The sequence below is a fragment of the Culex pipiens genome, chromosome 2 (assembly GCF_016801865.2).
Source record: "Culex pipiens pallens isolate TS chromosome 2, TS_CPP_V2, whole genome shotgun sequence".
In the NCBI taxonomy this organism is placed as follows: domain Eukaryota; kingdom Metazoa; phylum Arthropoda; class Insecta; order Diptera; family Culicidae; genus Culex; species Culex pipiens.
This window is the reverse complement of record NC_068938.1, coordinates 213686494-213714361: the sequence shown is the minus strand read 5'-3', so window position 1 is coordinate 213714361 and position 27868 is coordinate 213686494. Positions and strand designations below refer to the sequence as shown.

Here is a 27868-nt window from a genome sequence, read left to right as displayed (position 1 = left end):
AACAACGGTGACGCAGTAAAATTGAAAAATAAAAAAATGATCACAAACTCAAAAAAATTAAACAATCTGGAAATTAAGAAATCCATAATTAAATATTTAAAACCTTTTAAAAAACATTAAATCAGATATTTGAGAAATTAAAAATGCAAATAAATATATCAGAAAAAAAAACAATAAATCACATATGCAAAGCTTAAAAAAATCAAATAATAAAAAACTTAATATTTCAAAATGATTAAAGTTCAAAAAATCTCAATTTAAAAAATTCAAAATAAAAAAAAGGTTGAAAAAATCGAAATAAAATAACAAAAGTTTTTTAATATTTATGAGTTCAGAACACAACAAATTCAAAAGCTACAGTTCAGTTAAAAATAAAAAGATAGAAACTTAAAGAAATTATCATTTCAAATACAAGTAAAATTAAAAAATTCTGTAAATCAAAATTTTTAAAACTCAAAAATAAATAAAAAAGGAACAGTCAAAATTTTCATTCTCTAAATCCTCTAAATTATGAAATATGACTTCAAAAATGTGTATTAATAATGATTCAAGATGGCGTAGAAATAAAAAGTTCAAGAATTTAAGAATTTTGGAACTTTAGAATTTTAGAATTTTAGAATTTTAATTTCGACAAAATAACATTTTTTTTGGTTCATATAAGAATACAAATTGGTAGCACCGTTAAAGGTATAATTTATTATTTGCCAATTAAATTTACCTGTTAACACACATATTTAGTATATTCCGAGGCATATTCAAAAACAATTGAAGATCAAAAATTATTCCTAAACAAATATTTATTTGAAATTATTAAACTCAAAAGAAATGTGTATTTTAAAAGTTTTTTAAAACAATTTGTTTTTATAGTACAATTTTTGTTGGGGTACTAGCCGTGCTGTAATACTATGGGTTAAGTTATCAATTTTTTATCAGGTAAAAATATAAACACAAAAAAAATTGCTATATCATATACATAAATGAACTAAGCCTGAATTCGTTTACATAAAAAAATCGTTCTCAATAAAACCAGACCCCAAAATCATTTATTATTACAACTTATAATAAAATGCTTAATTTCACCCAACTTGCAGATTTTATGTAAGCGTGTAGTCAACATCCATCACACCAAATTGCAGTAACTTTTCAACAAGAAAGAGAAGAGAGAGCTTGCAGAAAAGTACGGGAACGGTTTTGCTGCAACTTCTACCTCTCTCACTGCAGAAGTTCTGCCTGAGAGAAAAGTTACTTTTGTTGCAGAAAAGTACGGGAACGCTCTTCTGCCGTTTTTGTGCAGAATTGCAGAATTCTGCAGTACGGGAATAGACCTATCATCAGGGATGGTGACAAAACCAGACCACAAAGTCATGGCACACTCACACTCAACACGGAAAAGCGTGTGTTTGTGTAAATTTGAGGTGCGAGAAGCAAACGTGGAAAATAAGAGCGCAAATTCCGATTTAAGCCGTCGTCGTCGTCGTAAACATTGCCCTCGCGAGGGTTTACTACTACGGTGGAGTCACCCACCCACTCACTAAATCAACGGTGGATGGGGTTGTTCATAGAGTACGAAACAGGAAGTTTAAAGTTACTTTTGATTTGAAGAATCAACGTTTCGGCCGACTTCTTTCCTCCGGTCATCTTCAGGGTCTGTTCTTCACATTTAACGTGAACACAACCAAATTAAGATACGTAATTTTCAAACAACCCTCTAAAAAAGGTTTGCAGTGAGTTTTTCCCCTCATGGGGTTTTCCGGGCACGGATTAGAGTGGGGATGAGATGTCGAGACCCGCCGTCATCAAAATGCATAACACGTGGTGGCAAATCTATGCTTTTGCAACAGCTTTTTCGCGTTCTTTTTTTCTTCCTGAAGACTGCTCAACAGGCTGCCGTTGCTACCTACACACACAGGACCCAGGACGACATTGCTTGGGAGCTCGGTAGAGAATTATGCTTTCAATTCCGATTTTCCATCGCGACTTGGCGCGCGGCGCTATTTTATGTGTCTGGGGTAAAAAAGAGGCAAAAGACCTCACTGTATGTGTGTGTTTGTGCATTTGGTGTGAATGGCCACTTGGACGACGATAAAGGCGACGTGGTGGTAGAAAATGGGCCTTTTTTACGGGCGACTTTTCTTGAAGAAAAGCTCTGCCAGGTTTCCGCGCTTCGCGCGTGGGAAAATTGCCGTTTTAGATGAATGGCCGTAACCCGGTCCGCGATTGATGATTTGCTGTTTTGCAAGCTCGTAAAACAGTGGCGGTTGAGTTTGTCACTTGTGACTGCGTAACTGAGTTATTATGATTGACTTTTTTTTATTGATTTTACACTAAAAAGGTAAAACAAACTGTAAAATCAGTTGTTACAACCAAGTGTTTTGACATTTAGAACGTACCATGCAATTTGAACACTTAATTCGTGGTTCCGAATTTCATGAACGCTTGTTCACGATTTTGGGAAATTATTTTTCTCCGTGTAAGAATACACTCAAAATTTGAACTGTTTGTTTTATTTTGTAAATAACCTAAAATTCAATTCAATAGAGTCGAACAACTTAAGGAAACCTAATTTTGACGGATCATGACGGTAAATCAGCAGTTACTTACTTCAAAATCCAATCTCTTGACGTCAAATCTGAACAGTGCATCGAAAGCAGAAGCTAAAGAAATCAGAAATCTCATCCCACAGTCACGTGTCCGGTCACGTGTCATTAACTCCTTTCTCTGAAATGTTCTCCCTTCCTGGGCAGAGAGAGTTCTGCCATAGCCACCTCTTTTCTTGTCCGCCATTCTATAGTAGCGATTCAAGGTAATAAAATCCAGAACACCACAGGCTCGCACAAAGGACTTTTTCTCCGCTGTTCCACCTCCACCTTCCAGGGAAGCCCTGATGACAGTCAATAAATTTCTGTTTGGCAACCCTGGCAAGGCAAGTCTGGTGCGGTGAAGAAATTTAATCGTTTCACTTTCTGCCCAGCCCAAATCTTCCGGGAGGATGCTGCTGCTGGTCCCGGGGAGGTTAGGAGGGTAATTTTGTCCTCCCTCCTCTAGTTTCACTTCCTGGTGTCCTTTTTTCCACCAACGAATGACAATGACAGCGTGGCGGTATTTAAGGATCGGCAGTCAGCAGGGTGTAGAGAAAATTGATAACAATGCGCAGAAGGAGGAGGTTCCGACTCATCCTTCGGAACGACGACGTGCGGTTTTACTGCCCGGTTTTCGGAAAATTGAAAAAAAAAAAAGACGACGAAGAATGGTCACATCGGTTGAGCTCACTGTCGCATGACTAATCGTGTTTATGACACGCTGATTAACGACGGTTTTGGGTTCGAGGGATGAAAAAATCAAAAGTCCATTAGCTTTTGTCATGGGCGGCCAACTGGCCGTACTCGGCCAGGGAGACTAGATTGGCCGATTTGGGGATGGTACTTATCACACATTTGGGGGACTTTTTTTCTTCTTCATTTAGAGCAGCACAAAATGAACAACACCGAAAAGGTGGTCTGGATTGCGATACAAATTGCGTTGTGGTAATGATGATTTGATCGAAAATCGTTGGATAGATTAGGTGACGTTTGCTAAATGGCCTCGTTTGATGGTTGGATCAGCAATCAATTTAATTCTGAGGTGATGAAATGTTCTGTTCTTTTGTACAAAATAAAAATCAGTAGAGAAAATACTTTGGAAAACGTGTTTTTATTGCAATTTTTTTTCGAAATGATATTTGTTTCTGTAAGATGCTTGATGTCAAGTGCAGTTTTGTATTTAATTTGAAAAGTTAATCAATACGAATTTTGCGAACAACTTGTTTATAAAAATATTATACTTTGATCACAAATCAAAGCTGAGTTTACATAAAAACTTGTAATAATTGTTTTTTCATTTAATATCCTTTTTATCAAAACATACCAAAATTGTTCCCAAGGATGCATAGTGACCCACCAGATTTTTTGATTTTTTTTCTGTGTTTATCTCCGACTCTCTTTTCATAAAGTGAAATAAATAAATTGTCAAATAAAACAATTAAAACTATTGTGTTCATCCCGCGATATTCTCAAAATCTGGAAATTCTCAAATAAAGAGATTTTTATCCTGGTTTAAGCAATAAAACCCATGTATGAGTGTTACAAACTTCTAGTGAATTCTTCAAATAATATATTTAGTCTATTCTAGTAAGTTTTTTTTTGAATTTTTCTTACTTTTTGTTAAGCCCATAGTCAAAACAATAATTTCTCCAACATGGATTAGTGTAACACACAGCTGAAAGGAACTCCAAAACTCTGTTTTGTACACAAATTGAACTTATTGTAATCTGTTTATTCAAAAATAAAAACTGAATTGAATTGAATTGAATATATTTAGTCATTAATTTTTTAGTTTTCCTTAAATAAAGTAAAAAAAAACTCTATTTTGTAGTGAATTTGAAGATTAAATTAAAGACGCTTCAGAATCTTGAACAAAACATTATATTTTTGAGTAAAAGACTCCCAAAATAAATCTAGTTGATCACAAATTAAGTTGTTACTTGTAATAAGAAAAATTAGAAAAAAAAAATCTGACCAAGCTCAAGCTATAAAGATGGATAATTCTAGAGCAGTCTACGTAATTCTGGAGTTTCGCATTTTATCAGGATTTTTAATTTGATTATTCGCATGTCAAAAGGAGTCATTAGTTTTCCCAAACTGGTCAAAAGGGCAAATATTTAATATTACGTCCTTTTGAAATGTTGAACTGGATTCACAAATTTTCAAAATAAAAAAAAAGATCCAAAATTTTTTTCAAATTTTTAATTTTTCGCGTTGAAAATTGGAGTTGCTAAGATATTGGCTTAAGAAAATATTTGGCTAGTTGGGTGAGCCATTGAAAACTTCATTTTTTCTGTTTGTTTTTCCTTTATCAAATGTACCTCAGCAACCAGAGATTCAATCTTCAATGTTACTTAAACGAAATTTAGGTTTTTTTTCTGAAGCTTTCGAAAATAAATATTTTTAGAAATATTCTCTCAAGAGCACTTTTTTAAACATTCATAAAACTACAAATTTTTAGATAAAATCAAAATCTTCAAAACAGTGCACTATATCAAAATTTCTGTAAAGTACTTTTCGATTGCCATTTTTTTTACATTAAAAACATTAAAAAAATCATTATTATAAAAATCATATTCGGTGGCTCACTTTTGGCCGTACATGTCTAACATGGCTCAAAAATTGTCCCCTAAAACAAAATTCCTCATCACCTACAAATTGGCCGAAGACACCAAATCGATCAGAAAGTTTCTATCAAGGATTTTCGAATATTTACGTACCACCTTGTAATTAATTATTTCATTAATTTGAATATTTATTTATTAATTTGAATAGACACCTGCCAAAATTGTATGGAAACTTGTAATGACACAAAATGGCTTCTTTGGTCATGAGGAAGGACCCAACAAAGTTTGAGCCAATTAAAAAAATGCACAGAATCGTAGAAAATTGCTCCACGCAAAAAAAAAATACAGATGAGAAAATTTCCTTCAATTTTCTCTTTAAAACTTTGTTGATCGGACTGCTGGTTGCAACAAAAGTGTGTTTAGCCTTTTCAAAAGGTTAGTTATTATAATAGTTTGTCGTTCATCAATCCTATTTTTAAGCTAACCAATTTCTACATGATCTAATCAGTGCCAATCATTTAAACCACATTTTCTATTGATTAATATAAATTCATCAGTGACAGTATAATATAAAGACACAAAATACCAAATGTCACTGTTTGAGCGCCAAAACGTTTGTTCGTGTCATCGAGACACCAAATAATTCACGGCAAAAAAATACACTCCTCAACCATAAAATCAAATTCTCTTCCTTTCGAAAGTGACTCTTCCCTCTCTCGAGTGTCCACACAATAGTTCCGCGCCATCGCCACCGTGCTACGCCGCCAGAAAATCGTCCAATAAACAACGTCCCAATCAAATCCGTGTTCAAAACAGCTGTTCATAAATAAACAACCCCACAAATCTTGCGCCATTTTGAAGTGTGTGTGGGCAGGCTCTTTTTTCACAAAGATTTCTTAATTTGTGTCGGCAACTTAAAAACAAGAGAGCGCTCTGTAATTTTGCAGGATTTTCCACCATCAATCATCACAACGCGACGATCGAGACCAAGACGCGCTACTGATGAGGTTTTCACTTCAAGTGCCGAATTACGCAAGTTTTTCGCTCGCTTTTTTTCCATTTTCACGCAATTGCAGCTTTGAACATTGAGATTGAGAGGTTTTTGACCTGATCGGGGCGGCCAATCTAGTAGGCTGTGCGAGCCTACATTAGAGAGGTTCACGGCGAGGATCAGTGACTTCTGTTTGAGGTCATGATAAAATAAGCCTCACTGATTCGATTGGAATTGGTTACAGATTGCATCTCCTTCACGTAGGTTCTCTAAACTGGACCTTGATCAAGATGAAGATGCACATTTCTCGTGGTGCTGCAGCAACCTCATTTGCCTCCGACGACGACGACAGTTTTTGCGCGCAAAATGTGCATCTCAACTCGACCCCCCTCTCTAAAAATAGATCTTTCGCCATCGTCTCCTTGGTCTTCACAGCATCAGTCACTACTCTGCGAGAGGTTGGTGATGGTGATGATGATCAGCGTGTCGGCCCTATGAATTACCAAGACAAGACCCCGAGAATATCTCACTTCATTTTGGGACGCCCAGCGGTTTTTAGTACCAAATTACAGATTTTATGAGCCCTTGCGTTGTCTTCCTTGGTGGAGCACTTTTCCGACTTGTAAGTTGACTTTTCCGACTAGAAGTCTCAGACGAGAAGAGACACACAAACAGTTGATGCGCATTTATTTCGGAGGTTTTATAGGGAATCTCGCGACGACGACGACGACAACGCGTTGACGGTAATAGGTCAGAAATAGAATCGTTAGTGGTTTTTAAGGGAGCAAGCCAGCGAAAAAGTACTAAACGTCGTGGAACCGATTGCGCTTCGGAGGGAAACATGGGACAAATTGTTGCTTTGGGGATTGAAGTCGTTTTTGAACGGAGATTTTCAAAGTTGATTCTATGAAAAAACATAGCAAATTTGATTAAAAAATGTACAGTACAAATGAAAAATTGTGAGGCAATAACTTAATTCAAGAAGCATATAATGTCACATTCTTTCCCATTTTTAATCAATGTTTCTAGAATTAAAATCTACCCAGAAACACGTATTTTAACTATGTTAGGTTTATGCCTCTCCAACTAACATAATACGACTTCCCCTGTTCACATAAATGTCCAACAAGCAAAAACGATAAGCTAAGAAAAAAAGAAAGGCAAATTTGTCCCAGTTGGAATGGACTTTTGAAATGGAAAATTCGATATTTTTTTTATTATTTAACATTCTTATTAAACTAACAACGTAAAGTTAGAAGACGTGTTCAAATGTGCCCCACTTCTCTATCTGACCTGAATTTGAGGCAAAAGGACAAATTTGCTACCGTATTTCATGAAAACGATAATTTTAATGCTATTTAAAAAAAATCGAAAGATTTTAATTTTTTAAAAGCGTAGTTGTCCCACAAGTGCCAATTAAACCACTAATAAAAATGTGATTTTAATTAGATCGACTTCATTTGAATCCTTAATTATATCTACAAATAAAATATAAGAGAAATAACGGTGTATTTTCAAAATCAAAAAACACAAAAAAAAATCAAGTGAGACTTACGTGCAGGGTAGCCACTCAAGTCGAGAAATTGAAAATATCTGGAATTTACCAAAATCCGCAAAAACGGGAAAATGTCGAGAATTTATGATTTTTTGTAAAAAGTCGGAAATACCTATATTAATTGTTCGACTATTATTTTGCGGTATTTTCTACAATTTTAAAATCTTAAAATCTAAATATTAATTTTACTCCTCTTTTAATTTAAATTCATCTTGAGCACCTAGCTTTAAATTTATGGTTCCTCAGGCCATTGCAAATTTTATTTAAATTTTTTATCCCTTCAATATTTCCTCAAAAAATTTTAAAGCAAAAAAAATTGTCCCTTCAATATTTCCTCAAAAAATGTGGAAGCAAAAAAAATTCTAGTAAAATAAATTGTAAACTATTTCGAAAAGATTGTACAACTTGAGTTTGGTACAAGCTTTTTTTATGATAAATATTTTAAAATGTTAAAACTAAATTCATAAAGAAAACTTTTTTTAGTTTTTGAAATTATATAAAAAAAAGAAATGGCATAACTAATTCAACAAAATTTTGATCGGGATATAAAAAATCTGTTTAAAAGATTTGTCTCTTCAAACATTTCACATAATGAGAGGAGTGGAGCATTGAGTCATAAAATCTTATTTAACTGGATTTTTCTCTGAAAAAAATAAAATACTGTAAATTTAATAAATCAATCTTAATTTAAAAAATTACACGTCATAATTCTCAAAATTAAAAATTAAAATTTGCCTGTTTTTGAATTTCTAGACGTTACGATTTGTTGACTGTTTACGATTTTTTCACGAATTTGAGTAATGATTCTAGAGTTCCTTGGCATAACTATTAAATAAAATTTAGAATACAATTTTGAATTCAGATATTTTTAACTTTTTGCCATTCCCAATTTATCAACAGAAAAAATCTTGACTAAACAATTTTTTAAATGTACCTTGAAATTGTAAATTTTTGTAAAGCTTTTGATAATTTTTAAAGAATGATTGTTTATTTTTTCTCTATGATTCTAAATAATGATTGCTTTGAAGTTTTTTTTATTTATTTTTCTGTTAGGTTTCTATTTTACTTGAATAACAAATATTTGATTTTTTTCATCCATTAAAAAAATCGATAAAAAAAAGTTAAAATCAATCATATTAAGTTTTTATAAATAAATTACAATTTCAAATCATTATTTGGGTAAGAAATGCCTATTATTTCAAGTTCTGGAAACGTCGGGAAAAAGTCTGGAATTTGCCCATTACACGTTTTCTTTAAAAGGTAGTTGGAAAATCATTGTTAGCAATGATTTTAACTTCCAACAAAAATTTAAATATTTTTTTGAACTCATTTTATGTTTTGTGAAAAAAAATCTTTAATTTGTTTATTGAATTTTTATATTTTTCTTTTTCTTGAATTCCTCCACACGGTTTTTAACACATTCTTTTCTGTTATTCCGTTTTTATTCCAGAACATAAATCACACAAATACATTAATCAATTGATCTAGGAAATTATCACTTGCGTAGAGAAAAAAATTTGAAAAGATACACGTAATTTTCTGTTTTTTAATTTTAGTTATTTTGCGAGATAGAGTGATTTTTCAGTTTAAATTGTGTTTTCTCCTTTTTTCGTTTTTGGTTGTTTCTTATAGGTTTTTCCTGAGTGACTTCGTTTTAATTTATATTTTTCATATTTCGATTTTTCCAAGTGTTGTTTTTTCACCTTTCGTCGCGACAATCAAGTGTGATTTCTTTTTCACCTGAGGATGTTCGTTTTGAAGCTAATTGAAGTTTTCATTTCACACGGGGGTGGTCAACCCAAAAAAAAAACTCGCTACTTTCACGTGCGTTACGTGAGACAAGACTTTCGGGGAAAATGCGTGGCACTTTTCCTTTCTCGTTGTGAAATTTTCCTCACATCATTATCGCGCGTCCACTTATGATGACGAGCGGACTTTTTTATATAACCCGTTTGGAAAGTGCGGAATGTTTCGACCTCGATCTGTGAAAGGTGGGCTGAAAGATTGACAGGGTGTCAACCCGAACGAGAAACTTTCAGGGGTTTGCTTTTTCTCGCATAATTTATCACTCAGTTTGGTGCGTAAAAATATACTCACACACGTGAAAGTAACAAAACAAGCCATTTTGAGCGCGGACCACATGACCGTCAATTCACCTTTTCGCGGTCTATTTAGTGGTCAAACGCGATTTGATATGCGGGTGGAAAGTGTTGTTTTTTGTTAACGGATTTCGAGCGCTTTTTGCGCTGTCTGGCTTTCGGATGCGCTAAATTGTTAATGACGAATTAATTTGCACTTTAAAGTTGGTTTGACGTGTAAATGAATTGAATTAGGCTGTAATTGACCTTTTCTGGTTCGGCGGACTCCAAACGGGTTGACCTGGGGCTGGGGGACAGCTTTGAATTTAATTACGCCTCTAATGCGTGTTTATTGCATGTGGAAAAGTCACCGCGAGCACGTTTCGTGGTTCAATGTCATGAGAACAGTTTGGTTTTGTCGTTGAAAGTTGACAGATTTTTTCAAATTTGCGCTGATATCTGATGCAAAGAAATCAATCCAAATGACCATCAAATTTAATGATCAAATGATTAAATTACAGGGCAAAACGTTCACCAAAAAAGCTTCGCTCAGGAAACAATTTCATTCACAACACCGTTTTCGGATAAGAAATTACCACCTGTGTGCGAGCCGCGTGCACGTGATAAACCTGTTGTTGAAAATTTCCTCCCCAAAAAACGAGCCCGCGATCATTTCGGATGATTTCGCGTTGTTGAGGCATCAATTTGCCACCATCACCCCAAATCGAAGAAAAAAAGTTACGTCGAGATTACTTAATTGATCTCCGCAACTAATGGTCTGAGGCGAGGAGGAGGTTGATGTGAAATTTTTCCTTTCAGCAGTTTTCTTTTAAGAGGCGGTTTGATTTCCGTAACGAATTGTGAAGCTGGAGAAAAGTTGATGGGATTGATTAAGACATTTCAGTGGGTAGTTGGATTTGTTTTTTAAGATTTTAAAATATATTTTTTTTAATTTTGAAACAACTTGGGATTGATTATTAAAAAAATCGATTTTTCCATAACTTCGTAGCCGGCCTATTGATGAGTTGTTCTTGCAAATTGATCAAATTGACGCAATTCAGTGGCATTATAATACACTAAATGGTATTATTTGCTTGATTTCATGCGTTTGGGCGTTAACATTTTGTTATAGTTTCATATCCGGCTCTTAAATTGATTACACACAGACAGTATTGGTGCGAATTGTATTAAGCAAACTAATCGAGTTGACGCAAATCAATCCCTTTTTGAACAAATATGATTTTGATTTCAGATTTCATTCATATGGATGAAAAAAAAATGTTTTCCATTACGGCGTAGCCGGCCTAAGGATATTCATTTTTTTTACCGACAGACAATGTTGATAAATAATTCATATTTTTAATTTTTGAAGTGAATTTCAATTAAAAAAAATATTTTCAAAAAATAGTATCTCAGAGTATTGAAAACATAACTTCACCATTTTTTGATACGTTATGTGAAATTTTCCGAGGAATCCGATAAACATATTTTCAGACATAGGCTCTTTGGTCCCGAGACCTTCAAAACAACATTTTATGTTTTCATACGACCTTTTCAAATGTTCAGCTGGATTTTTGAAACTTCTTACTATTTTTACCAAATAGCCAAACTAATCACCTTTTTTTGCGTCTAGGACAGCTAAAATCGGATGAAATGGCGCGATAATTTTTTGAAAAAAGTGGTTTTTGCAAAAATCGACGAAAATTTCCATTTTTCGGACCACCCCAACACGGCGTAGGTCACCCTAATGGCCAAACAAAAAAATTCCGGTCTAATTATTTTGGCCAAGGAACCCCCAGAAAAATTTTGAGCCCGATCGGAGAACTTTTTTTTCGAATCATGCTGTTTTCGTGGAGAATTGCTGAATAACTTCATAGCCGGCCTACTGTTATGAAACTGGTTAGACACCTACACACAATGTTGGTCAATTTTTTTTGAAAAACTTCTTAGGTTGACCAAATTCAGTGACATTTTAATCTTAAAATCTTTTACATTTCTTGTTATACTTCTTTCATTAGGAAGTGACAATACTTTTTTACAAATTCGTGACCGGCCTACGGCTTAAGGTTTGATAACAGGCAGAAAGTGTTGGTGAATAAACTCATTTTTTTCAGTTTCTAAACAATTTTGAAGTTTTTAAAAGCAACAGTTTTTTCCATTATTTCGTTGCCGGCTTACGGCTTAAGGTTTGGTAACACGCAGAAAGTGTTGGTGAACAACTTACAACATTGGGTTTCTAATTTCAAAAAATTTTGGAATTTTTTAAAAGCTACAATAATTTTTCATAATTTAGTTGCCGGCCTACGGCTTGAGGTTTGGTAACCATGCAGATAGCGTTGGTGCATAAACTATTTTTTTAAATTTGTTTACAATTTTGATTTTTTTGTTAAAGCAACAATTTTTTTCATAATTTCATTGTCGGCCTATGGTTTAAGAATTGGCAACACGCAGAAAGAGTTGGTGTATAACCTAAAATATTTTTTCCTAATTTCTAGACAATTTCGAATTTATTAAAAGCAACAATATTTGTTTCTGATTTCGTTACCGGCCTATGACCTAACCTACAATATTTTTATGCTTTCAAGTTCAGATTTTTTTGAAAGCATTAATATGCAGTAACATGCAGAAAGTATTCGTTAATTACCTACTACAATATTGTTTTTTTCTAATTTCTAAATAATTTTATTTAGAAAAAAAAGCATTTTTTTCATAATTTCGTTGCCGGCCTACGGCTTAAAGTTTGGTAACACGCAGAATGTGTTGGTGAATAACCTTTCATATATTTTTTCTAATTTTTAAACAATTTCGAACTTATTAAAAGCAACAATATTTTTTCATAATTTCTTTGCCGGCCTACGGATTAAGGTTTGGTAACACAGTGAAAGTGTTGGCGATTAAGCTACTTTTTTGTAATTTCGAAACACTTTTTTTTTTTTTAAATCAACAATATTTTATCATGATTTCGTTGCCAGCCTACGGATAATGTATTTGCTAGACAAACGGATCGTTGTGAAGTGATGCAATTCTGTGTCAGTTTAACTTTTTGTTATTCTTCACTCATTTGGGTTTAGTGTACTAGATCAATTTATAACTTGTTTATTTGCTTCTGTTATTTTTCCCTTTTACAAATCCAAAAAAGCACACAATAACCCCGTCTCAAAACCTTTTTTTTTTTCGATCATTCCACGTGTTGTTAGCCCCCTGCGCAGGATTCAGCCCCCGTCGTAAATTACGCTCTAGGTGACAATTCAGAGTTTTTCAGTGTTTTTTTTTTTGTTTAGTTTCTTCATTCAAATTTTAGCCATTTAGACAGCGTTCCATCTCTCACAGCAGACAAATCTAGTTGGTAGTGTGATTTATAGTTGTTTCTCTTCATACATAGTAAACATCCCAAGCGAGCAAGCAGTTGAGCAGTCAATTTAGAAATCTGTAATGACAAGAAAAACCTTTAGCATTTTCCCACTATTTTTAGCGAGCCTAATTAGTTGTGTTTGTTTCTCTTATTTTTCTCCTTTCTGAACACCACCACAAAAAAAAATAACGAAAAAAAAAGACCCATCACCTAAACGGCGCACGTGTCGTGTGCCGTCCACGTGGTGGACCGATGACAGATCCACTTCACTCAGCTGTGATTTAGGAAAAATCGTTCGTTCGAAATTCGAGATGAAACAATGTGAGAGAAAGAGTGTGCGTGTGTGTGTGGAAAAAGATTTCGTTTGCGCCTTTCATTGTCAGAGTTTTTCTTTTTTTTTGTTTTTCTTTTTTCTTGAAACATAATCGATCGACTAACTTTAAACCTAGCGTGCCTAGAGGTGTACTGTGTTACTTTTCCCTAAATATAGCGACTTATAAGAAAGAAAGATACAACGCAAAACTATACTAAGAATCTAAGAGTACTGAAGTATATAACTGCTTTAGCGTTTCCAGAACTTTACACTCAGAAAAAGAGAGTTGCGTTTTCTCGTTTTTTGAAGTATGTGTGTCTATTTCGTGTGTGTGAGTTTGGAGTGTGAGTTTGCCGGCAAAACGGGTCAAATTTTGGATTTGGTTGAATATATATCACACACTAAAAGCGATTAATCGGGTTTGTCGTTTTTTTCTGTTGTTGTATTTTATGTTACGTTTTTCTTTCGATGTTTTAACAGTTTATTGATGTCCATTAACCAACCACGTGGCACGACGTTCAAACTGTCAAATGCTTTTAGTTTCAACAAAAACTGATATCCGAAAACAAATTAGCTCAGCACTTCAACCAATCTTAATTGTACTTATTACAACATCCCTCCCAAACGAGGTGAGAGCATATAAATCTCAAAAAAACCTTTCGTCAGCTCATCACTTTTTTCAAAACCCACGAGTACGTGACTTCTCATCGATCCCTCATCGAGTGGCGGTGGCCACTTGAAATGCGCTGCGCCAATCAAAAAAGTGGTGCGCTAGTGGCCACTAGAGGGCCACCCCACACCGCCTACTTCATTCAAAAGATATCGCGAACCACTTGACAGCTTCTTTACACCTCTCTCTTCAACCTCAAACACGAGCTATTCTGGGAAGGGTGTAGCAACTGCTGTTTCCGGTTTGAAACATCCGCTGAAAGCGGCTGACGTGGACGCCCTTTTGTGTAACTGGAGTCCCTCGATGAGTGGCGCCACTCGGCGGTGAATAGCGCGGTCCCCTCCCTCTTGTGAAAAGTTGTCAAGTTTCACTTTTTTCTTTCTTTCTCTCTGTTGTTAAATGAGTACATCATAAACTACAACCGGGTTTATCAAAGTTGTCAGTCGGTTAGTCCGACCAACGGTTCCACCGTTCCGGCTCGACTGCTTCCAGCTCAAATTCAACCTGGTACAGTTAGTCGTCGAATTTTTAATTTAAACTTTTTGCAATGCTAATCAGCGTGCGCGTAGCGCACCACCAACACACGAGTTGGAGGTTGATTGTTGTTTGTGACGCGAGACTGCTGCTGACAAAAGAAAATGTAAACAATGGCCGCCATTACTGACGGCAAGGGTCAAACGAGCTTCGCCCCTAATGGTTCCCATGGAGTCGATTGTGGAGTTGCGCGCGCGACAAGGTCTTATCGGTTGACATTGTACACACGGTGCAGTTCTGGGTTCGATATTGGAGCGTAAGACGGAAGGTGGCAGGTAATTTGTTAAATTGCTTCCGATTTCTGTGTAGACTACTTTGTAGCCTTCTTGAAACGATAAACGTGCAAACGGAGCCCGACGTCATCAAGTCCAGGAACCGCATATTTTTTTTAAACGGAGTAGTTCTACTTAAATTATCATGTTTTGAGCAGTAACTTTGCTTCTTTTTCGATTGCTTTCCAGTGAAAAAAATAATTTTGATATTAGCAAAAGAACGTGACTTAGTGACGTAGCTCTACGTCATTTTCAAAGTTTTACCTCTATTTTTTTTTAATTCGGTTGCAAAAACATCCAAAGAATCTTAAGCAAATTGATTTAGTTCCAATAAATGAATGAATGGAGTTTCTCCAAAGCAAGCAATTTTTGACTTGTATCAAATTTAATGAAAATAAATGACAGAATATTCTTTGGGTGGAAAGTAATTAGATATGCTTTTTCGATTAATCCGGCAACCCTGTCATAAAATTTCGCTTCATCAGAAAAAAACTAAACCTCTGAGAGCAGAGAATAGAATAATTGAAAAAAATGCTTCCAACATAAGAAGGCATCGATGAACTTAACCGATGAGTCCTAAACTGCCTTTTGAGTTTTAGTATTTTGAAAAATGATTACATATTTTTTAATATTTTTAGGGCGTGATTTTTGACAGACCATTTCGAAGTTATCAGTAAAAATAGTCATAATCTTTGTTTTAAGTTTTCTCATCAGGGATGGAATAATCGCAAAAAAATCATTTTCGCTTGCGAACTTTATTCACCCGCGAAAGAGAGAGGAGGCAAATCACGCAAAAGAAAATCGCTCCCGAAATTCTCCTAGAAAATCAATCTGCTGATGTTTTGTTTGTGAATTTCCTTGTCAGCACCACTTAGAATTATTTATTTCGTTTTGTTTACACACATTGCCCATCTACAAAATGTGGCAGGTCATTTTTCGACGTGTGACGTTTCACTTGCAAGTGTAGTAGTGAAAAAGATGTTCCGCTGAATAATCAAGATGATGATTTTTTTAGAATCCTTTTATCGATCTTTCGTGCGCGAGAGAGGAGAGCCATGCTCCCTTCGGATTTTTTCTCTTGATGAACGTCCAATGATTTTCTTTTGATGATGATTATTCCATCGCTGATTCTCATCCTCAATTTTTCAACAAACTCAGAAGTTAAAAAATGTTTTTTTTTTTTGGTTTTTGGGGTGTTTATTTTATACAGATTTGGTAATTGTTTTCTTATGATAGAAGTCACCGAAGTTTTTAAAACATACTTTTAAAACTAAGCAAACCTTAACCACGTTTTTTGGGCCTCGTGCCGAGTTCCTGCACTGCACTGCCGCAAAACGTGGCGCAGATCTTCGCGCGTAGACGACAGTTCTAAAAATATGATCTTCACCCAAAATAACGAGCAAGAAGAAGGCAAAGTCGATCGTCGTCACTTCATTCCCCTTGGTCTGAGATACTCAACTCTGCTGTTCAACTTTTTTTTAAAGAAAATGAATTGAAGAAGAAGAAGTTTTGGCTTAGTCGGTGGGGCATATTTTTAGAAAGTCTCGTTCGGTGTGACGAGCAGTTGGGACGGGACTACGCTGACTTTGAGCGACTTTAAGTTGGCTAAGAATCTTGAAGAATTGCAGCCACGTGGGTTTGTCACGCCGACTTTTGACATTTCTAGCGGTGGGATTTCACAACACCAAAAAAAGAAGGGGAGCCTCATTACCTGGGAGCTCCCAAGTCGGACGTCATTACCGAAAAATTGTCAACCATTAGCACTAATTGAGGAAGGTGGTTTGGGGACTTTCCAGCCAAGGTGGTGAGAAATTGTCATATTTTCCTTCCACCCACCAGCACAATGTTGTGTTATCATTCTGTTGAGAAATGTTCGCCCAAGCTGGGTGGTAGGTGGCGCCCCCACGTGTCCAAGGTTGGTTTGTTGTGGATTCACCTCCGGTGAGGGGACACATATAAATAATGTTATAAATTATGGACAACTCCGGGCGACCCCGGGTCGCCCATCAACCAAAGTCGACGTTGGGAAGGCACACATGTAATTACTTCAATTTGATATAAATCGTGCGATATGCACAACACATGACACCAGAAGCACCAGAATTCCCCTAATGGAAGTGTTTTGTGTGTCCTCGAATTGCCGGACTTTGTTGCCGAGGACAGAAAATGAAATAATAAAAAAAAGTTATTTGAAAGCTTTGACCATCATCAAAAAAGCATTGACCAATCCTCGATGGCATCACACAGTCGTCGACAGCACAATTTCCTCGGAAGTGATGAAAAGACCTGTACTCTGTACTCTCGCTGATTGGAAATAGAGAGTGTTTTCCAGTTGCGATGATGTCGGTGGCCTACAATATTCAGGCGGCGAAATCATCATTGAATAAATTATGGCCCCCTCCCGTAAGGTCGGGGAACTCGCCGCAAGGCGAGGTGAAGCAATTAGAGATGGCAGCACTGGAGCTCGGGGGAATTTTGCTCCACTTGTAGAGCTCTTTTCGAGGAATGTGCAACAAAATGACAATTTTATGATAAATCGTATGAATATGAGGCAAAATAGCAAAATGATGGAAATATTTGTAAATCAATGCCTTACCCTCAACAATTACACTTATTTGGCTTATGTTATTAAATTCAGGGTTGCCAGATGTGCTAGTTTCACGATTATTCGTAAAAGTCTTCCAAGTACAATCTAGCAATTGAATTAATTTAGTTAATTAAATCTAGTCGTCGTGATCGTGCTATTGTGTCGCATGTCGTATATTGGACCAAATTTAGTTGAGAACGCCATTCTGTTCAGCATTAAATGCCTCACCTGTTGACCTTTTCAGAACCTCAACATTAAATTTCAATCCTGAGATATTCACCAAAACCGCAAAAAAAAACCCTGTACACTAGGGTGCCCAGAAAAAAATGACCCCCTGCTCCACAAGCAAAAAACGTTTTTTTTTTTTTGGTTATTTTAAGCATCTGTGTAAATTTTTAGCGAAATTGGTTGAGATTAACCCATTGATACCCGAGCCTGAAGTTGGTGAAAAAAATGTTTTTGATACAAAAATGACTTTTTTAAATCGATAATAACTCTTCAGGATCGAGTTTTACAGCTTTGGTTTGTTCTGCAAAGTTGTTTTCAATAAGAATCTCACTTTTGGGAATATTTGGATGGAGGTAGCGCACCGTGCAGACAAAACCGTAAGAAAATTGGGTTTTCCATACATTTTTTCGATTTTTCCCATACAAACTTCACCTTCGAGTATCAATGGGTTAATGTTGACCGATTTTGCTCATATTTGGTCCAGAGTCCTAAAATAGCCCAAGGAACAATATTCAGCTTGTGGAGCGAGGTTTTGAGAAAAAGTCCCATATTCTGGGCACCCTACTGTACACTCTTATAGAAAGATAGTGGCGATCTGATCGTGCTATCTTGTCACACAATGCAAATGCTACAGCTGGCCAAAAGGAATTTAGTCAGGGGACATTTTGTCACTTGTAAATGCCCGACTATTGTATACTTTTTTGTTTGTAACTCGGGAATTTGGCAACTTCTTGCTCTTGTTTTTGTTTATTCAAGTTCAAATAATATGACAAATTCATTAAATTAGTGATAATGATATTATTATATCTGGTTGCCAGATATTCGACATGATTTATTAACTTTTAATTATTTTATGGGATGCCAAATCCGACTGAATCCAGCCTCGCAAATACTGTGAAAAAATAGATCATTATGACCTCAATTTACAAAAATATCATCTTCTGGAATACTAAACTCGTTATTAGTCCCTCTCCATCGATCATATCCCTTGCATAAATACACACCACAACGGTGTGACAAACGTCTAAATCATCAATAAATTTAATTACTTGGCCACGGTCCAAACCTCTAAAAGCCAGAACTGCAAGCTCGGTCAGCCGTGTTCATCCGTAACCGATCTCGGAGGGCACACTCGTCAATTTGGTCACCACCACCAGAGAATCTCAATAGCAAAGCAGTGCTGCCAACTGTTTTGCTGCGCCACATGTCACCCAACGGGTTATTAATTGATTTCCGGCCCCGAAGTGGACCAAAAATACCCCTTGCGGCAAACCTGGCGCGGAGGTGACAGATCTAAGCGATCGTTAAGACTCGAATTGAGACACATTTCTCAACTTTCAAACAGAGCGTGTTGTTGTTGTTGTTGAGTTCGCCCACACTGTTTTCCGTCTCCACTAACGACGTCAACGAAACTACGAAAACAAACGCTCAAGTCGATCAAGTCGAAGGTCTCAGTCGCCATCGCTGTTTTTCGCGCGATCACTTGAAGTCGCTTTAAAAAGGGGGGAGACAAAATGGCGGCGACGACATTGCTTGGTGGTGGTGATAATTGACGACAACAACTGGATTAACTACACCACAAAAGTACAATCGACTAACCACGAGTACACACACACTCACTCACAAAGCCATTCATTGGACGGCAGTGATTGAGGTTTTCTTCTCGGTTCTTCCCTCCCTTCTCGAGAGTGAGACTTAAAAGACAGTCGTTAGTTCGAGTCACCGACGTGGGACGTGGGTGGGAGAAAAACGGTCGCAATCTGTGTGATCTCTGTCTCTTTCCTTCCTTTTCTTCCTCTGTGTCGCCGCCATTGCACTGACTTGTGTGCTCCAAAAGTCAAAGTGAAAGAAGAAATGTGGTGGAATGGGGCTGAGTCGTGCCCCACAGGGAGGGTTTTGTGCTGGGAGATATCTCCCTCTCCCCTTGCGGGGTCGAGGCAATGGACACGTGTAAAAGGTTGAGTGGGAATTGGAGATGAAGCTCTGAATAAGGGCATTTTATTCGATTGAATGATCATAAAAAGTCTTGTGTTCGAGGTTTCTCGTTATTTTAATTGCTGTACAAATCCAAATGATTTATTCCCAAGAAAAAATGGATCTCTTTCGTGAACTGTTTTTTAAATTTTTGAGCAGATTATATATAATTTTTGGTTAGAGTTTTTTTATTGTCAAACACTCAACCCGGTCTTAAGGGGTTACATACATGTAGAAAATCACAAAATTTTATATTACAGAATATTTGATAAATCCACTCAAAAGATGATTATTAATCACTCCTGAAAGTTTCATGAAGATATTTCATGATTAAACTGAGTAAGAGACGATTTAAGTTAAAAAATTTGCCATGCGCAAGGCGGGCTGTCAAACTTTGTTGGCGTTTTTCTCTAAAACCCGAGTTGATTTACGGGTGCCACGATATCTCGAGATGGGATGGACCAAATTGGCTGAAATTTGAGGTGAAGACTCTCAAGACATATCCCGTGTGCATGACTAGCACCAATTTTTCAATTTAGCTTTTTAAAAAAATACAAAAATCAAATGCTGACGATTTTTAATATGGAAAAAATAAAAATATTTTTAACTTTTTTTAAGTAAACTTTTTGAAAATCGGGCTTCGTTATATCATTAAGTTTTCCATACAAGTCTCCATACAATTTTGTCAGCTAACCACACAAAAACTGTATGTAAATATTTAAAAAAAATCTGTATCTTAGAAAGGAATTTTTATGACTCAGAAAAAAGTTACACTTTAAAAAAGAAATTATTAACTTTTTGCCACAAAATTCAACTACCTAAATTCGTATTTTTTTAATTTTCAAAACTATACGAAGAATTTTTTTCTAAGCAAATGCCGTTGGGTTATGATTATTACAAGATATAGTGACTTTTTGAACAAAATTAAATTCAAGCAAAAACCCAAATAATTTTTTTCTTTGAGTTTGAATCAACAAATGAAAAGTACTTTATTTTTTGAAGTAGCCACTAATAGTTAAATTTGAGTAAAACCCATTTTTTCGATTTTTAAAGGTAGTGGATATATTTGCCTATTTTAGAAAATATTGTTGATTTCTTTTAAAAAAATGAAAGTTCGTATGAGGAAACATTGAAGATAGTTTTTTTTTTTGTGTCTGAGATACTGCCACTAGAACTAAAAAAAAAGTTTTGTGAGTCACTCAAACAGCACTCCATTTCAAATGCTGATATCTCAGAAATTATTTATCCGATTTTCATTTCCAATCTTTTCGTTTTTTTTTAGTTTGAACAACCTAAAGCATTTTTTTATTGAGATATCAGCCTTTTGAAAATTGGGTACTTTTTTGGTGACATTTAAAACTTCAATTTCATTGTTTCTTTATATTTTTTTCCAATTCCCCAAATGAAAAAAAAATTGAAACATTGTTATTTAAAATTTAGTTTTTTATAAACACCTGTAAATTCAACATTATAAAGTTTACGATTTTGATCATTTTTATTGCATTTTATATCGGGGAATCTTAAAAATATAAGGGAAATCTTAAAAATATAAGGGTGAAATTTGTCTTGAAAATTATATTTTTGACTAAAAAGTTTTTTTTATTGAAAATCAAAACAAAAAGTTGCTAATTAATAAGGTTTTTTGATATTAATTCTTCTCCAAGCTGACTATTAACTAATTCAGCTTGAGCTTGTACTTGTGCTTAAGAGACGCTCAATATCTAAGTAAATCATTGTCCGATTTTCAAGGAAAAGAAAACTTTAGGAAATTTTCGCTGCTCTTTAAACAGTTAGGATAAAAATCGACAATATATCTGAAAATTAAAAAAAATCAAAAGAAAAAACAAAACATTAAATCATACTATAACAGAGATGTGTATTCCATTATTGAAAAATGTCAATCGCTCCAGATTTCATTCCATGAAATTCAGAACCTATCAACAATTCCAATCGCGTTCATCCTTGAACTTGTGCTTCAATAGTGTTACCTGTGTGTATGTACGCAAACGTACACGTTTATCTGTCCCAAAGATTACAGCATTTATCACAATGCCCAAGCGAGAATAAGGTCATTCCCGAACCGAGAATATTGTCGCTGGTATCGTGTGTTCACCCAACCCGACCAGAACCAATAATTATCGGCAGGCAAGCGAGCCTGCCATTGGTGAGTTGGTTTGGGTGACAAATGGCCGTCGTGTGTTGGTCGCCGTAAATAATTGACAATGTTTTTGTTGTTGTGTGTGCGCGCATTGACATTTTTTTTCGTTTACTGGCACCTGAAATAGCGCTTCGCGCGATGGTCAAAGTTGGCGACGATAGTTGAAAATTAGACCTTTTTTGGCTAAATTTGACGGTTCGTTGTTTGGGAGTCATTGAAGTCACTGTTCTGCTTTTTGGCGTAATGGAGACGCATGGTACTTTATCATTATTTTTTTCGATTTAAAATTTAATCTGGATATCCGTCACCAACGTGTCACCTAATGGTCGCCCCTCGGTGCAAAAGGGTTGATCATTTTTCTAGAGCTGCCATCGCCCGACCGAGTGACGACTGACGGTAATTATATGTATGCGTGCTTTTGGTTGTTTATTGTCAGTGTTGTGGCTGACAATTTTGCCCCTCCCACCTTTATTCACCACCGCCACACGATTGTTGTTTACACACCTCAAACTGTTTCGCTCCCCCACGAGATGGTGGTTGTATTTGTGGTGGCTTTTTTTTCTAAAGCTGTACACACGACAAGTGCAGTGAGTGACAATTGCCACGTACAAGCTACCATACAGAAGCATATGTGGGGAATAACACTGCCAATCGACCATTGAAATCGAATCGCGGTTGGATCTGATTACGTGGTGGTCGTGTGTACCCTCTTGGGAACTATTAAGGGGTAACTCGTGTGGAAAATTATTATCTTGGAGGTAAACTATACGAAAAAAATACTTTCAGAAAGAAATCCTCGAAATATCTTGTATAATGCACAGTTATCTATGAAATAAATGAAGCTTAAAATTTACAAAAATCAACTAAATCCCTTAATTTGAATATTCCCTTGAAAATTCTTCCCTTTTTAAGGGGATAAGGGAAATTCTCCACGGATCATCTCAAAAAAGTTTCGCTTAAAATAAATCAATGTAAGAAAATTTAAAAAAAAAGTAAATCAAATTTATCAGAGTTCTATTTCTTGAGTTAGATTGCATAAAAAACACTCTTTTAATAAAAAATAACTACTTTGGAAATTCGAAATCTACCTGAAACAATAACAAGTTTACCTTTTTCCAAAATTCGAATCCAGTCTAAATATTTGCAAGCCACAAAATGGTGGGAATCTAAAGGTCAGTTACCTTAAAAAGGTGGGAAAAAATGACAAATAGTCCAGCGCATTTTTTATTCAATTATCATTCTTCAAAACGTCAAAAAATCAACAATCTTATCAACCTTTCCGTTTCTTTCCGATTCCCCCCTTACAGTGCAATGCGTCCCAATGGTTGACAGTTGGAACGTCACCGAAACCATTGTTTACATAACTGAAGAAAAGTCAAAATGCCCCTGAATTAGCGCCCTCAGTGCAAACACTTCCCACAACCTACAATCAACCAACCAAGTCCCAGAACCACAACAGGCAGGCAGGAATTGCGTGCGTGCGTTTTTCGTTTTATTTGTCATTGTTTTTGTATCTCTTTTTTGTTATTTTCCAACACACAGACACCTTAAAACACACACACACACAAACGTCACAAGTTTTTCTTCTGTTGTTTACTTTTGTTTTCGTTTCTTTTCTTTGTTTTATTGCCGTTTGCTGCTGTTTGTTTTTGTTAATTACTATTGTTGTCTCACTGTTTTAGTTTTGTTTTCTTTTCTTTCGGGACTTGTATTGATTTCGTTTTTTTCGGTGTTTCTATTTTTGACACTTGGACAGTGTCCGGGGCAAACAGATCTAGTTAGCCTTCGCTCTGTGCGTGCTGCGTGTCTTCGATTGGTTTTTCTTTTCTTTTAGTTTTTTTTTTGTGAAACACTTACACATTACACACACAATCATACACACTCGGAAGCTCTGACTGACCGACCGGAAGAATTGTGAAGAGAGAGTTTTGACAAACTTTGAGTGCTGCGAGCCACCTTTGTTATATTTTTTTACTGAGAATTTGTTTTCTTTTCTTTACTGTTTTTTTATTTCTTTTTTTTTGCGTTTGGGCGTTATTTTCTCCGTTTTATTTCTACTGTTTTCATTTGATTTTTTCCATAACATAATCCAAAGTTTGCCGTTTTGGATGTGCGAGTTTAGTGCTCTTCTTTGACTGTGTAGTTTGCCCGGCGTTGCGTTGCGTTTGTTGCACGTTAAAACTGAACTAATCAATTTTTATTTCTTTTTCCCCTCCGCAGAGTCCCCCAGTCGTACATTTATGGAACGCCCTACCTGGGAACGGCCGCCGGACAGAGCGGGGCCGCCGCCGCCGCAGCCTCCGGACTGATGCCAATTCCTGCCACCCAGCTGTCACATGCCGCGGCGATCGCGGCCGCCACCAGCCAGTTCTATGAGTACCAGGTAGGTGTCGACATCTGGCGCAGAGTAGTGAATGCTCAAATGCATCTACTCACCGCTAGGTGGTGCTGGTTTAACAATAGAGGATTTAACATTGTTTTCTTCTCCTCTTTTAGAATGCCGTAGCGGCAGCCGCGGCCGCGCCCTACCCGGGCCAGTACAGCGGTTTTGAGGCGTACCCGTATGCGACCGCAGGGGCCGGTGCTACAGGTAGGCTTTACAATGGTCACACTAGTGCTAAGCTTAATGGCTCTAACGCAAACCCTAATATTCCGCGCGCAGGTGCCGCAGCAGCACAGTACATGGCCGGCCCGTACACGTACGCAGCGCTACCACAGGCTGCGTCCGCGGCGACCGGAGGCTACCCCGGCCTGTCGCCATACCAGAACGCGGCCAACGCCGCGGCGGCTTCCGCGCTGCAAGAGGCTCGGCTTCAATAATATTTACCGAAAGCGTCCTCTACGTTGTCGCTTCTGACGCTGCTCGGGGGTGGTGGGCTCGATAAGATCTGAACTAGTGCGCGGCGACCAAAAAAAAAGCAAACAGCACGCAACCAGTCCCAACCCCCTCCCTCTAGCGGACACTAGTGATAACAGCAGAACGAGGGAGCAAGCGGAAACGTCAAACCGCAAACAATGACACAGCAAAACAGACAGAGAGCAGCAGCAGCTAGTTTAGCTAGGCAGTTCTTTTTTATATAGATATTATCTAGTACTTATGCAAATAGTAGCTCCTAAGTAATCAATTATTTACTTATCGAAAGATTATTATTATTAATATTATAAATCATAAATTAACCTATTTATTATAACTTAGTTTTACGTACGGTCAACACTTATTATTTACTAAGTAATTAAAAACAAAGCTCAACACTAAGACATATGAATCTTAACCTTAAAGCAAGCAAAAAAAATCCCTTTATTATTATCTTTATGAAACTTAGTTGTAAATTATTCTACTGATAACAAAAAAAAACACACGAACATTATGCAACTATTAATTGCAATATAAAAAAGTAATATTTTTAAACGTTTCCTTTTCTAACGTCAAACTTATATACAACAAGCAATACATTTCATACAACAACAAAAAAAACTCACCCAAATCGGAACCAAAAACCAAACAACTCCTATCCCAAGCGGCACACTAACTTAATCCTCCTAGATCGAAACCGCCGACCTCCGGACGGGGAACATCACAACAAACACATATATTTTATCAAGAGAAAAATATACTGAAAGTAAACAAAAACTTCATATTAGAAAAATTATTTTAATTTTAATCTACATGAAAAGAGGGGTTAAAAACGACGCAGTTGGCTGAGAGAAATCGATGGAAAACTTATTAATTTCATTACCGATTAACCGTTAGTGATATTTATCAATTATAAAGTCTACTATTAACATATTAAAAATCACTATTTATACATGAAAAAATTATGAAAACAAGCGGAACATATTCTGTTAAACTTTTTTCGAGAGCGACACATTTTCGGGACAACCGCAAAAAAAAATCTCCTCCAAATTTTTCACCAAAATTATTTCATTTCCTAACCTAAAAATTGATTTCAAGCGCATGCTCGCTCAACAAGCAAAGCAAGCCGTGCCGTTTAAAGTTAAGATTTTTTTGTCAACCCAAACTGTCATCATCGGCATGATCTGACCACACTTTTTTTTTCTTTTGTTGTTGAATAATTGCTAGCGAAGAGATGAAGATGAAACACAAAATGGATCGAAATCTAGTCAAATGTTTTGTGTGTGGATTATTTATTTTGTTAGTAGGTCGTATTTAGTGCAAGTCAAGCCAGCAAGAGCAAACAAAAAACATCACAATTTCACTCAACCTTTCTTTTCTTTTCATTTGCTTAAGTTTCCCGCAAAAATCATGATTTCTTTTAATTTTCAACTTTCCATTTGAGATGAAGAGACTTTTTCAGCAACGGTACAGTAAACGCAAGTAGGCGGAGTCCTTCGCCCTCTAACCTCAACCGATTTAGCTAAGAAACCCTAATCAACACACACACACAAACTCGATCAGAGTAGGCGGCGAAACGGAAAAAGAAAAAAAGCGTAAATCACACACTGAAAAGAATTAAACATTAAAAATCTTATCAAAAATCGTGCCTTTTTGTGCTGAATTATGACAAGAGAAAGAGGAATGACACAACAACAAATCACAAACACAAACACACCGCTGTCATAAACAAAGAGTAGAAACATGGTTTTCCCCGGCTTTCCCCAAGTGGCACACAATCTCCCCGTCGTCGTCGTCGTAGCATTTTATGAAAAAGTATAAAAAGGATGAAATTATAAATTCAACAACAAATAACGAAGCGCACCACCAAATTTTGACAATATAGAGTTAATCGAAACCTAAAAAAAAGAGGAAAGTAAATAAAGCAAAACAAACGTAAAAAAAAGTAGAGTATTCTCAACATTTGAACATGAAGAAAACCTTTTAAGAGAAAGACGTATTTTAACAAAGAACCTTTTTAAAAAGAAGAAAAACGTAAACAAAACATGATTTTGGATTCGACGCTAGAAACATTATAACTTGTACTGAAAAAGTTCTCTCTTTTTAAAAGTAGTTGCAAAAAAACAAACACACACACACATAAAACTCAACCAACGGAAAACGTTAACATCTTTCTATATGATAGAGTGAAGAAACCCACACAATCGCAAATCCTTTGTGTTAGAGCGAATGCAGCAAAAAAAATCGTACGAAAATCAATCTTTTATCCGAGCAGCTAATTTTGACTTCTTTTTTTCTTCATTCACTCAAAAAAAACACTGGCAACCGCGGCAATTTTGTATGAACTTTTTTTTTTTTGAAAACTGTTCCCAAACGTACACAAACAAACAAAAGAAACCGCTGTAAAAGTAAAACGATGAATAGCAATCCCATTTCTAGTGGTTAAGTTTAAAAGAGAAAAAATACACACAAAAAGAAGGAAAAAAACACTATTACGCGATGGAATCTCATTATTGCAATTTGACGACAAAAAGAAGAGGTAAAAAAAGGGACGTGCCCGCAATTTGTGCGGTGGCACTACTATTTTAAAAAGAAACACAACAAAAAAAAAACAATGTAAAAAGTTATGTGCGACAAGCAGCAAGAAAACGAATATTTGTTTAAGAAAAAGTATTTTATACTTCATGGAGGAATAAAAAAAAAACAAACATGTGAAAATAACAAAAAAAAGAACGTTAAAAGCAAGGAGGCAGTACGCAAGGAATAAGCATATTAAAGAAAAGATAACTCTTTACAATGAAAAAGAAAAAAATATCAATTATACTTTAAACATTAAAAATCATATTATTACAACTTTAACAATAATGAAAACGACAAAGCAAACAACATTACTGATAACCTAAACAACTCAATTTACCAAGAGGAACCAAAAAGAATCACTTACACAAACTCTCACATACACACATACTTACACACTCACACACAAAGAGAAATAACATAAACAAAAAACGTAATAAGAGATATAGGAAGTTGTAATGAAAGCATGCGCGGAGAATTAAATGCGAAATGAATCAGTGACAAAGTGGAAACAACAAGAAATAATTATTATACAAGATTAGAAACTATATATTTAAAATAAAAAAGTAAAAAAAAACA

At 35.9% G+C, this 27868-nt stretch overlaps 1 protein-coding gene across 3 annotated transcripts in view; it reads left to right on the top strand.

The window, feature by feature from the left end:
- LOC120416849 (RNA-binding protein 24-like) overlaps nucleotides 1-27868 on the top strand; it is a 104346-nt gene extending 76478 nt beyond the window's left edge. For all 3 annotated transcript variants that reach the window (XM_039578739.2, XM_039578740.2, XM_039578738.2), the window contains 3 exons: nucleotides 24079-24241; nucleotides 24355-24448; nucleotides 24521-27868. In XM_039578739.2, the coding sequence (XP_039434673.1) occupies nucleotides 24079-24241; nucleotides 24355-24448; nucleotides 24521-24678 (415 nt within the window). In that variant the 3' untranslated portion in view covers nucleotides 24679-27868. The remainder of the gene's footprint in view (nucleotides 1-24078; nucleotides 24242-24354; nucleotides 24449-24520) is intronic.